Genomic DNA, 13,355 nt, shown 5'->3' with positions numbered 1-13,355 from the left:
ATATAGTGGAGGCCAGCTTTAAATCATTAAGGCAGCTGAGGACGATTCAGGCACGAACGCATCGGCCCGACGCTCATCCTACTTTTCGTATTACAGCTGGCCCGGCTGTCTGGATCACCGTCGCGGCTTCCCGGTTCGCCAACACGTGCCAACGATTGCCAACGCAACTTGCTGGCTTTTACTAACTTCGTCACACCGGGCCCAGTGGTTACTGCGTCGGCGCATGTGCGCATACTCCAGCTCTCCGACTGTGGCGCACTGATGCAGCGGGGCGTATAAAAGCTGAACTCCTGACCCTGGACGAAGCATTGCTAGGGACGATTCAGGCACGAACGCATCGGCCCGACGCTCATCCTACTTTTCGTATTACCGGTCTGTAATACTCTTTACTTGTACATACATTTTGTAGTTTGTGCCTGGGTCGTCCTAAAGCAATGAGTGATGATGAAGGGTTCGGTACCGCGTCTAACACGAAAGAAAAGAGAGAAAAGCTATTCGACAAGGCTCCAACTACTGTGAAAGAAGTTGGAAGTTTTCTTGTGAAGCTTAACAGCAAGTTGGAAGCCTTGGGAAGTAACCTGAACCATGAGCTTGGCACCCTGCGGGGATCAGTCGAATTTATTAATGAAAGTTTTGAAGAATTTAAGAAAGAACTGGCCGAGGCACGTCGGGAGATAAGCGAGCTTAAGGAAGAGCAGAAGTATCTAAAGAATGAAAACAGTGAACTTTCGAAACAGCTGCAGCGTACTAGAGCAGATCTAACTGAACTTCAGCAGTACAGTCGCAGAAATAACCTTGAGTTAAAAGGCATCCCTACTACTGACAGCGAGTCACTGACAGGCATTGTCTCCGCTCTTGCCACGAAGGTGGGAGCGGAAATAACGGTGAACGATATTGCCCTCGTGCATCGAGTGCCAACAAAAGACAGGAACAAATCGAATATCATCGTTAAGTTCAGGTCAAGTGATGCCCGTGATAAACTGCTCGAATCGGCAAAAAAAACTCGCTTAATCACATCGGACCTTGGCATTTCTGGATCAACATCCGTGTTCGTAAACGAACATCTTTGCCCAGAGTATAAAGTGTTGCTTGCTAGGGCTATAGCGGCGAAGAAACTTCACAACTGGAAGTATGCATGGGTATCTCGTGGCCGGATCTTGGCGCGAAAAGCAGACAACTCGGACGTGATCCGAATTTCTACAGAGGCCGACCTCGGCCTAATAGTCTAGTTCATTAAAAATGCTGACTGTACGAACCACTCATAAATTTCTCACGTTAAATGAATCACGCACCATACTGCATTGCAATGTAAGGAGCATAGCTAGAAACTTTGACGGCCTTTGTACGTTTCTAGCAGAGCACAGCTTTCTTTACGATGTTATAGCCATTACAGAAACCTGGCTGATGCCCGGTGAAAGCTATAACATTCCCAATTATGTATTTCTGTCCCGTCCCCGCATTTCGAACAATCGAGGAGGAGGGGTAGGTTTGTACATTAAAAAGACCCTTGTACACTGCGACTATGCGTATCTTAACGCATCCGTCAGTAGCAGTTCGGAATTTCTATTTGTTGAACTTGAGGGTGTCATGGTTGGTGTTGTTTATAGAGCCCCCCACGCAGATCGTAGTAAGTTTGTGAATGATCTTGAATCTGTTTTTATACGCGTAATCGATAAGAACAAAAAAGCAATCATCGTCGGCGATACTAATATTGATACTTTAGGTGCCAACCACAGCGAATACACTGACCTGTTATTTTCATATGCATTTACGAATCTTATCTCTACTCCGACCCGAATCGCAGGTTCCAGCTCGACATGCCTCGACCATGTGATATGCAATTTCGTGCCACCTTGTTATTTGGCTGGGGCATATGATACAGCAGTGGCAGATCACTTCGCGATTGCCTTCTTATACCGCGTAGACGATAGAGATAGCCGTAGAACTTCTGACAGCCCATGCGAGCTTAGGAAGAAAATTGACTATCAAAAATGCGCACTCAGGCTCTCTGAAATGAGCTTTGCAGACCTCGCTGATATGAATGCCAATGAACACTGCTGCAGCCTTGTAGATAGAATCAAAGCTGTGATAAATGATTGTAGTTTTACGCAGAAAAAACGTACTATACACATCCAGTGTGCCCTTGGATGACAGCAGCTGTGCTAAATATGATAAAAACGCGCGACCACTGGCACACCAAAATGAAACAAAACAGAGGGAACGCATATTATAGTGCTCAGTATAAGATTCATAGAAATAAAGCTGTTGCTACCATGCGTGTACAGAAGAAGCTATATTTTAGTAACCAAATAAACGCATGCGCCGGCAATTCTAAGAAACTCTGGGCTACAGTGAACTCGATAATTCAGCCTACTCCATCAAACCAAATACTTCCTGACCTGGCCCTTTCCCCAGACAAACACCTGCTATCAGATCAGTTTAACGATCATTTCTGCTCAGTGGGTGCTGATTTACGTTTAAGTATGGGTCTCACAGACGAACCTTCTCTGCCTGAGTATCTTGAAAAGACCTTCGGTTTTATAGAAATAAGCAGTGACGAAGTAATGAGTGCACTTAATTCAATGGATGCTACTAAGGCCACGGGTCTCGATGGTATTCCGGTTTTCATAATAAAAACAACAGTGGCGTCCTAGCTGCCACCTTAGCATCTTTATTTAATAAAGCGTTTCTGTCCGGCATCTATCCTGATATTTTGAAGCTCTCCAAGGTAGTCCCTATCTACAAAAGTGGGAATCCTAATGAACTCGGAAACTATAGGCCGATCTCAATCCTTAGCTGTATAAACACTCTGTTTGAAAAACTATTGGCTAAAAGAATTACGCAATTCCTGACTAAAAATGCAATTCTGTCAACGTCCCAACATGGTTTTCAGAAATTTAGATCGACCACCACGGCTGTGCTTTCTATAACTGACTCAATCAATGAAGCACTCAATAATAACAATATTTCTGTTGGTGTATTCCTGGATATTAAGAAGGCATTCGACACTGTGGATCTCGATATTTTATGCAAGAAACTAGAACGATATGGGTTCAGAGGTGTATCACTCGATTTCTTTAGAAGCTATTTAACTGGGCGACGGCAGTGTGTTATTATTGACGAACACGCGTCAAGTTCGCGTTCTATTTCCGTAGGTGTTCCGCAGGGCTCAGTACTGGGGCCTATACTTTTTACTCTTTACATAAACAACTTACCCGATTGCCTAATAAATACCCGTGCCATTATGTACGCCGACGACACCTCATTGTTGGTGACCGCTAATTCCGTTGAAACAGCCAAGCATACTTTAAACTCAGAACTTCAGAGAGTCAATAAATGGTTTTTAACAAATAGACTCACTTTGAACATAGGCAAGACTAAATATATTATATTTGCATCCCCTTATAAAAAATACCAGAATACCTGCTCCGCAATAACGATAGGAGATAAAGAAATTGAAGAAGTTAAGACTATTCAGTACTTGGGTGTAACCTTAGACGCTGCATTAAACTGGAAACCGCATATCGAAAAATTGCGTAGCAAACTATCTTATGCATGTTTCGTTCTGGCCAAAGCTCGGCGACATTTCGAAATACACACACTAAAAACAATATACTTTAGCTTCTTTCAGTCCCAATTAACTTACTGTATAGAATCATGGGGGTTCACTTACATCACTTACATTGAACCTGTTTTACACCTGCAGAAGCGGGCACTGAGAATAATGACTTGCACAACACCATATACGCCTTCTCGCCCTTTGTTTTTTAGACTCCAAATAATGCCGGCATTGCAGCTTCGAGATTTTCGCGTTGCACTACTCGTACTAAGAGTCCTCTCCGGCACCTCCCCCTTTCCTTTGAACACATTCCATAGAGCCCCAACTAACAGCCGTTCAGCAGCACAGGGAAGATTTCTGGTTCCTACATCTCGCAATGACTATGGCCAGCGCCGCTTCGAGTATCAAGGGGTAAAAACTTGGAATAAAATCCCCTGTGCAGTCTTTGCAACGTCCAATCCTTATATTTCACTAAAGACCTTTTTTCTGTCACAAATAATTACCTGATTTACAATGCAAATCGCTTAGTGATTGTCTCTTAATATTCTCTGAAGTGTCTATGTTGGGTTTGCCATTCATATGTCATTGAATAATCACTTCTAAGGCAACTGCGTTTGTTTTGTATAAAAAATGCTGTTCCTGTCTTCATATGTTTTTTTTGTCATGAGCCCTCTTGTATTTCTGTAATTTGAACCATCTTGCTTGTACGCTTTGCATTTTTCCACCATTCTTATGTGTATTATTTTGGCATGCAGAAGAAATCATTTGTCCTCACTAATCTCTTTGCTTTTATTGCATGGATCCATAACTAGCCTTTGGCTAAGGATCCAGACAGTGATGATATGTACTGTACTGAAGAAATGATAATAAAAAGAATTGAAAAAAAGAATTGAATTGAATTGAATAACCTGATGCATGACTCATAAAAGCTGCAGACATCCACCTCCGTTAAAATGTTAGGCCATAAGCAATGCAAATCAGCTAAGAAGAATTCCGTGGCTTTTCGTACGTATATATACCCCATTTAAGAATAAAAACATACATACTTTTTTTAGGATTGCAATGGTTTGTGTGATAGATTGGGCAGTGCGTTTAAAAATGCCGTCTATAATGAAGGACTGTACGTAACCAGTGCAAGATCCGTAACCTTGACTTTCCATTTTGTTTTGTATGTTAGAAGTTATGAAACAAAGTATTATTGATGTTAAATATTTGGTTACTAACTCAAGTTCCATACAACTTTATAAGATATTAAAATGCATCAATAAGCCTAGACCTCACACTATTCTTTTTTTAAGCGTTAAGGTAATTTTTATTGGCTTGAAAGACCGCAAGAGCTCGGAGGAGGCAACACGGTGGCGCTTGCGCTTTGTCATGGTACTTGCGATGGCACCCATCTGCACGACCCACGTAAATAACAGAGGTGGAACAGCATGGGGCGGGTGATCAATTGCTTTGTTACCAGAACCTCCCAACAACAGCCATTGCCGGGCACATCACAGCTTGGTGAGCAGAGTGCAAAAATCCTTCCTTGAACATACGGTTTTGCCAATGCATTCGTTCCTTTAATGTTTCCTTTTACGCTCAAGAAATTTTTAACTTACACTTCACAAGAATTATCCCCGCGTAATTGTGAATTATTTTTAACCATAGTTTATCTTTAGGTTGTTATCAATGAAAGCTAACAATGCATCTTGGGCTTCATTACAGCTTCTAATTTTATCCTTTTATCCTATCTTCCTTAAGGTGTAACAAGAAATACTGGCCACCTAGCTCTATACAGGGAGTTCACTGAGCAGTTTGAAATTGTATGCCAGAAAGAGCCCTGGTAACTTTTCGGTTTCTATTTGTTACCAGTGCACAAATTTCCTCTTCGCGATTGGCCACTTCCTCTTTTTAGAACAACCTACACATATCCTCAATTCCGTTTGCTTCGACAATGCTGTGGGTCCTCTCGCTTCAATAATGGCGCAACTGTAGCCCATGCACTACACATCCACCAAGTCTACAAAGCGTGGATTGGCATTGCTCATGATCGACACTTATATTTATTGGCTATCACGTTTCTTTTCTTGTGTAAAGACATGTGGAATGAATTTACTAAATTTGTGACAAAAACAGCAACCGTTTATTCCACGTCAACGACAGTACTGTGCCCTTAAGATTCCTCTCGGAAAACTCTTGAGCAGCTGCCAATGTCATGTCACTGTATTCATGAGGCCGACTTTTCATGACTGGGGTCGCAATAAATACATGAGATATAGCATCCGGTTGCTATCTGTGCGGAAGAGAGTAGCCGAACCTCCATTCATATGATGCCTATATAATCCGGGGTCCGGCAGACAACTACTGATCATGGGAGAAAACAAATCGCTGGGCGCCCAGTTTCTGGCCAAGTCTTATAAGACGTTCGCCTTCTTGGTCCATGAGAGTGCATATATTCTTCACAACGTCGATTTGACTACCCGTGTCTTCCGTAGCGTAGCCAGCCATGGCCTTGGTGAACAACTTGGTCACATATTCAACGGCTTTCTCCTGTGCTTTCCGTTTTACAACGTTGAATACGGCTTTGGCGGCGGACTTTCCAGCTTCCTTGAGAACAGGCTTGATGTATGGCTTAGCCTTCTTATAAGCCACCTTTATTTCATGGCCAGCCTTTTTGAATGCCGCCTTGGTCTTGTTCCAGAGCTTACGGAAGAAATACTCATCCGTCTGAAAGAGAACAAAAAACACCCCCCACTTTAAAAAAAAAACAATTTTTGACACGCACTCCCTGCAACCATTAAAATATTAATTCTTAACACATAATGATTCCTAATTGAACATTCTCCGCTTCGGATTGAATGGAATCGTACGTCTGCAATGTTCAAATTGACTACAACGAATTATCTGCTCAATAGTGGCTTCACAATTCGGTCTTTTTTATCACACTTGGGCTCTCAATCGTTAGCATATGCGATTCCCTGTTCACGGCCATCACCTGAAAGCCACCCTGTCTGAGAGCTTTATTGTTCATACTTACGTATTCATTCAACAGATATTTTTACATTGGTTCATCAGCAAACACAACTTTTGATTCAAGCTCCTTGCGTACCCATGGTTTCAGAAATCATGTACGATTGAACTTACTGCAAAAATATCTTCCAAGCCACCGTCGTATTTGAACTGCAGCCAAACTGCACATGCGTATGAGGTCACTATAATATTTCTTAGCCTTGTCAAAGCTAAGGTGGTGAGCCAGATTTCTATCATTTAACTCATTTTCCAAATAAATTCTTGATTTGTTAATAAGAGCTCCGTTAATACACACGGCCTGAAATATATACAGAAAGTTTTCCTGCGTTCAAAAACATCTTCAGTGAATTTATGCCTCGTTAACATGAAAAGTCGTATCGTGGACAACGAATGGGACAAAAATACAGAGAGCCTTTTTGAGCCATATATTTTTTTCGCTTTAATATGGGCAACGGTTTAATCAAATTTGGACTCCCCCTTACACATCTTTCTTTTCCTGCATTCTTATTCCAGCACGCGAGTGGAACGCAGTGGGAAAGTGCAACTGTTCGAGTGATAGAGTTTTTTAATTTGTTCTCAGGCTGTTCAGTGTCAAGGTGCCTGTTGATGCGGTTTGCTTTTTGCCGTATTGCATGAATAGTTCTGAAGAAAGCTCCCTCTGGAGCTTGTGATATGTTGAGAGCCGCATTCGGCCGCTGTTTGCCGACTGAGCAGGTACTTGTACCACTGGGTCGCGGCGGTGTGAACAATCTTAGCAAGAGAGACGTCATCATGCCATTTCACAGAATCACTCATCTCATAGAACAGTAGTTGTGTAAAACTCCACCACATTGCTTAAAAAATAATTGCGGCAAGGATAGCGCACATCAAGGTTTGAACATTTTTGATATTATCCTCTGCATTGGCCACCACTGCGCAGATAAGTAGGCCTAGCTGGACCGTAAATTTTTATGACCTTTCTCCCCGGTTAGTTATCAAGAACTCGCTTTATGGGCAGTTCTGCGCGAGAACAAAAGCGTCCATATTTCCTAGACACGACTGTACAGTAGAAAAATTGGTAAGTACCACAGGCACAGTGATAAGCTCTGAAACTTTTTGCTATGTTAGACGTTCTTAAAGTGTGTGACAGATTAGAGTATCAGTACGGATGTACCTCTTGATGATACTCTCATGTCAGCACGCAGGCCATATAGTTGTTCGATTTACTACGCGAATGGCACGCTAATTTTCGCCAAACATGAGCCATTTTTTCGAAAGTAACCAAATAGCTTCTTTTATGCTTCACCTCACTGTCCAGTTCTACGTCGTGTTGAAGCTCGGAGGCAACGTGTCGCAGAATGTGTCCCACCAGTACGGCTTCATCAGCGCTGTATTGGGATTGCACGTCCAATACATTCTCCGACGACGTCAGTTGCTTGACCGTAGTTTCCGCTGAAGCAGCAATGCATTGAGTATTTAAACACTGTTAATAAATCACCTTGGGGGAAAAGAGTCTGTTGTTAGGATGAGTTAATGCAGCCGCAATGCAACAAATGGGCTGTTCTTCGATACTAGAGCCCACTTGACTAAAAAAAATTAATCCGACTAATAAAATACTTAGTTCTGGGTAAATAGTTTTTCAGATATATTTAAGTTGAGGTGATCAGCCTTCTGCAGGCAAATTATCAGCCTTGCTATCTGGGTGCTCAAAGGGCACCCAGATAAACAACTTTATTTCTAGCGTTTAGCGGAGGACACTTTTTTTAGACATGGTATGGTTAGTTCAGTCGGCTGAAAAGAGCCAAGCGAGTGCGTAGCTGATATTTAACAGCTTTCTTTAGAGCTGATATTTTATTACCATATGAAAAATTTATTAACCATGAAACACTAGGTGCCATGGTTGGCAACATATCACATTCTTTTAAAATCAGGTCTAAAAATAATGTTAACGGCTTACTTTCCGCAAATTTAATAAGTGAGCTAGAAATATATAAAAAGACAACAAAAAACTATAAAACTATAGCGCGCTATGTTTCGCGATTGCCTGAGTCTTTGCGTAGTTACTACATCAGTGGATTCATGTTGATAAAAAGTTCTTGAATCGTTTTTTATGTTCAAGCTCAAGTTGCCTAGCTGAAATCTGACCTCTCTTCGGGGATTGTCTGTTCTCAAGTCATCGTGATCATGAGAGCTAATCATCAGCTAAGAAGAAAAAAAAGCTCTTTTTCGGAGCACTTGTTTCACACACTAGATGTGTTAAATCGGCATATGTGCATTACTTCTTGATTTTTGTATTGGCGCTACAGTTGGAGCAATGCTAGTTCAGCTCGTTTTCACGAGATCACTGCAAAACGCAATGAGTCATTCAGGGATTGCTGGATTCAAAGCCTGCCGACCATCATTTTTACCATCATAACTGGACTCCAATATTGTGCTTCTCGACCTTTCCATGAGAGGCAAAACATAGCACCAAAAAACAGCTAACACTGGTTGCTGGCCCATTACAACACGCCAAAGCATCACTTCCGTTACTTTAGAAGCGATCATTTCTTATACCTCTGCTAGTAGGGCGTTTTGAACGCCTTCCTATCGAATGTCATTCGAATCGGCTGCCTAACTCATGCTTCTTCACGAAGTTTTTCAACAGCATTCGGTTCAAATGACATTCGAGCCGACGATCCTTCGTGAAGAAATTCGAGATTTTCCAATGCCTTCGCAACGCGAACACAGTCCGCACTGACCAATAGGCGTCGCCGTCGTTTCGCCCCTTCGGCTCTGTGGCTGTCGATTTCGATAACCGCTTCTCGCGTTTTTATACAGTTTGTTTAGCAAATAGCTGGTCTACTCGCTAAGGAAGTACTCGAAGATACACCACTGAACATTTATCGCATAAGGGTAAAATTTCCCCCATGTTAGCCAATGATGACGACGGCACTCATGTTCTTCTTTATATCGCGGCGTGCAAACGAGCACTAGCTGCTTGCACGCAGCGACGTAAAGAAGAGTGTGAGTGGCGTCGTTGTTAATGCTGCACTCCTACATAAAACGCAAACTGCACTTTAGTTCTTTACCCGACGCGGTGGCTCAGTGATTAAGGCTCTCGTCTACTGCACCGAACCGGGTTTGAACCCTACCACGCCGGGTGCTTTTTGATGGAAACGGAATGCAAAAAGCGCCTGTGTGCCGTGCGACCTCAGTGCACATGAAAGGTTCGCAGGTGGTCGAAATTATTCCCTAGACGTCAAATACGGCACCTCTTTCATCTTTCACTCCATCCTTTATCCGGCCCCTTAAGGCGCGGTTCGGGTGTCCACTGAGATATGTCAGGCAGTTACTGCGTGATTTCCTTTCCTCAAAAAGCCGATTTTGAACTTCCATTCAGTTCTCTTAAATAATCTCTTCTTTGCTGTACCAGCTGTAGCCCTGCTTGGTTACCCAGTGCGATAATCTGTGGTAAGTGCCGAAGCAATCGGACGCCTAGGAATAATTAATAGCCGGGTTGTTGACATCGCGTAGGACGAGTGTATCCCGATAATTGGCGCAGTTTTCTCGAACGTGACCAATAATTGATGTTAAATTAATGCGTGATCATCGCCTTGACCTAAACGGCTAATTTCTTAGTCACAGAGGACAATGACGACTGTTGCGGCCACCTAAAGTATTGCTCGGCGGTGCGAGTCACACCGGCGCTTCCTGTTTATTGTATGCGCGTCTTGCGATGTAAGAAAGAGTCGATTTTAGACCAATGTCAGAAAAACACTTGCCCACCATTTGCGTTCGCAAAATCTTGTGAACTCGCTCTCCGCAACTGCCGAAATTAGAGAACACACCATGTTGCCTCACTAGGCAGAAAGCGGTCGTCGACGATTAAAACTTTAGAGTTTGGCGAGCGCTTATCGTTGGTGAATTTTCAACGGGGCAGGTGCGCAATGTAGCCGCTTCTTTCGCTTCTACATACACATAACGTACAAGCAAACGCGGATATGTTCGCACGTTGACATCATCAGCGTGCAGTTTTCGTTAAGCAGCCGACGTGCCGAAGACATGACGTCTCACCATCCGCCAATTAAATTCGTCAGTGTCTTTGGCGTAAGCACTATGTCAACTTACAGCTATATGCTGCTTTTGATACTGCTCGTATCGCTGCCGGGCTAGTGCGACCCTCGTGACCGCTGCTGTTGTCGTTTGACACTAAAAACGAGCAGAAGTTTTGGAATGCGTTTGGAAAGTGTCGTGTTGCACCGCGGGAGTCCGTCCAGCCTGAATGCCATTGCAAGTATCCAATGCAATTCGACTCAGATGCCATTCGAACGTACCCTTTCTACACATGTATTAAACTGCTTGCCCGAGAAGCTGGATACCAGAGTACTACACCGGCTCATGTGACCTAACGATAAGCTTCAACTCACCTGTGACGATAAAAAGACCAAGGACAAAAATGGCAGCCGTAATGGCATTCATGGCGCCTACAAAAAAGCGGAAATATGAGGTTTTGAAATTTTGAAAGCTATCTAAATAAAATGCGAAAACTTAGTTGCTTTTGATGCCCTTTGAAATTACACCAGTGAGCACCGCTAGTTTATTTTTTGTTTTGCAAGTATGCAGCTTCGCCAGACAATTAATATAATTGAGCTTCAAGATCATACAAAGAAGAAATACTGATGAGATTTCATATTATGACGTATTATCCTATGTTAAACGCAGCGATGAGCTTAAAAAATGAGCGCTGTTCTTCAGGCAGCCAGTAATGTGACATTTTACTGGAACGGAGTAGTTTCGTTTACAAATATAGCTATGTTCAGAAAGGAGTGCTTGCATGAATTCTCGGCGCACAGAAGTATTAAAACTAATAAGCATATTAATTCCATGTATTATGCAGTGAAATCTACTCGGCGTGTGCCCATACAAGAAAGTTTGGTGCACAGGTTTAAATCTGCCCCACTTTTGTTCTGGGTAGCATGTGGTCTTTAGAATACCTTCGCAAAGAATAAAATCACTCAAAAACCGTTTAAAGATAGCTGTAAAGCCACTGGCTTGGGATTAAATGTGTTATATTTTTGCCAAACAGAAAGAATTGCGCCAAGCTCGCAGGGCGCAAACATAGAGGTGCATAAAACCAGACGTGACTGCACTGTGCTTTCGAAGAGCAAATGGTACCAAGCCAGAAAAGCTCTTATGTATTTATATTTGCGAAGAAGTAGGAAGCCTCGGAGCTTTCCTCGTGACAAATATGAATCTAAGCAATTACACGGATAAATGCAAGTTAGTGAATGGAATTTTTTCAACCACAGCACATGCGTTTGACGCCTTTTAATGCCAAAAACACATCCAACATCCAATGTTGTATGCTAACGGCCGAGTGCTCTAAACGTTAGCTCCGGTTGCGTGCTTTCTTGAAGGGCGCGTTGAACTTTTACAATTAGAAAATATAGACATAAAAGCTCATTAAGCAGCAAGAAATATTTTTCAAAGGGGTGAATTAGCATAAATAAGCGTTTAACTTCAGAACACGCTTCCTTCATAACCAATACTTAGGATCGACAGTAAAAATTTAAACAGAATTCATGTTCGTGTCGCCAAGTACGAAACTGTGCACTTACCGGTTGAGCTGAAGCTCAGAAGAGACGATGTGGGACTTCTACGCACTTTAATGATTGAGGAACAGCTTCGAGAGGCTTTTTATGCTCGCCGAACAATAAGTAATTCCACAGCCTCTTTATCTTAGGCGATAAAAGTGCGAAGGTGACGAGAACAGATAAATAGCTAATCAGCAGAAGGTATCAGCACACTACCGCTATCTCGAAGGTTGTTCATCTTTCGCAGCGCATGTGTAAGGTTATCGAGACTATTATAGTCCGATACGGTTCATGAACGAACTGGCAGGTGTCTCTAAAAGGAGGCCCTCATACCAATTCTGTCGATCGGTTATCGCGTCACCACTGTTAATCATCTTCTACCATGGTTATTCCCTGATCAGCTTACACCCCCTGCGTTTTCATGATAGCAGATCCATGGGGGATTAGTTAACATCAAGAGGACATAATCGTTAAGAGGGGAGGGGAAGATGGGGGCATCAGTAAATGCCATTTGCTGGAGCGGCTCATTTAAGGGGCATTTGCCGCTTCGTCTTTCGGTTGTATCGTACTGGCTGATTTTCTTTGTATTATAAATCCAAGCTCAGTAGTAACTTGTCGCTGACGCTCTAACGATGCCTTTAGTGTTGTTTTTTTATCAGTAGAGCACCACTGATAACAGGACGCACGTCTGCTCTTTCAGCAAAAATCTCTCAAGTGGCTTCCCATGTTTCGAATATTTGTCTTTTGAAATAGCTAAACCTGAAGTAGGTTGCAAAACTCACGGCACAACTAAAGATCCAGCATTAATTATGTAATAAATGAGCGTCAATGCCTCGAAATGTATGATGCTGAATTAGTTACCTCGGGTTTGTCTTTACTCAAGAAAAATTAATAACTCTTGTCAATACCGCAAAGACCTAAAGGCCTTCCATATTACTTCTGACTACTTAGGTAACTTGCCTTACCAGTAGCTTTCATAGATAGGTTGTTGTACTAGCATGCAAAACTTTACCAGGCTCATGATGTAACAACAAAACTATCTTTGTTTACGCACCTCGTGCTGTATCCCACCTGCCGCAAAAGCATTGTCTCCCAATCCAACTTGAACAAGAAGAAGGTGGGTAAGAAACTCCGAGGAGTTCCAGCAACTTTTATAAAAATCATTCTTCAGGCCTGCCTGGAAAGATCTCCACAAGTCGCACATCCTGGCCAGCGCCCAATCCTTT

General features: G+C 42.6%; 2 protein-coding genes across 2 annotated transcripts; one reads left to right on the top strand and one right to left on the bottom strand.

Moving 5' to 3' along the window:
* The first annotated feature begins 434 nt into the window (after positions 1 to 434).
* On the top strand, positions 435 to 1,229 carry LOC144123939 (uncharacterized). The gene has a single exon (XM_077656650.1). It carries the CDS (start codon positions 435 to 437, stop codon positions 1,227 to 1,229), a length of 795 nt encoding a protein of 264 aa, XP_077512776.1.
* Positions 1,230 to 5,720: 4,491 nt separating this feature from the next.
* On the bottom strand, positions 5,721 to 12,187 carry LOC144123184 (uncharacterized). The gene is made up of 4 exons (XM_077656063.1): positions 12,154 to 12,187; positions 10,963 to 11,019; positions 7,860 to 8,005; positions 5,721 to 6,271 (listed from the first exon to the last, which is right to left on the bottom strand). Exons 2-4 carry the CDS (start codon positions 11,012 to 11,014, stop codon positions 5,906 to 5,908), a joined length of 564 nt encoding a protein of 187 aa, XP_077512189.1. The 5' UTR covers positions 11,015 to 11,019; positions 12,154 to 12,187; the 3' UTR covers positions 5,721 to 5,905.
* Positions 12,188 to 13,355: the final 1,168 nt, after the last annotated feature.

Source organism: Amblyomma americanum, chromosome 3 (genome assembly GCF_052857255.1).
Source record: "Amblyomma americanum isolate KBUSLIRL-KWMA chromosome 3, ASM5285725v1, whole genome shotgun sequence".
In the NCBI taxonomy this organism is placed as follows: Eukaryota; Metazoa; Arthropoda; class Arachnida; order Ixodida; family Ixodidae; genus Amblyomma; species Amblyomma americanum.
The sequence above is the reverse complement of the archived record's forward strand: the minus strand, read 5'-3'. Positions and strand labels throughout refer to the sequence as shown.

Bases quoted from the DNA above. Each gene is read 5' to 3' on its own strand.
- LOC144123939 (XM_077656650.1), top strand. From the start codon at position 435: ATGAGTGATGATGAAGGGTTCGGTACCGCGTCTAACACGAAAGAAAAG.
- LOC144123184 (XM_077656063.1), bottom strand. From the start codon at position 11,014: ATGAATGCCATTACGGCTGCCATTTTTGTCCTTGGTCTTTTTATCGTC. The intron at 8,006-10,962 runs GTGAGTTGAAGC...TTGCTGCTTCAG, and splicing joins TGGTCTTTTTATCGTCACAG to CGGAAACTACGGTCAAGCAA. The intron at 6,272-7,859 runs GTGAAGCATAAA...GTTCTCTTTCAG, and splicing joins ACGTAGAACTGGACAGTGAG to ACGGATGAGTATTTCTTCCG.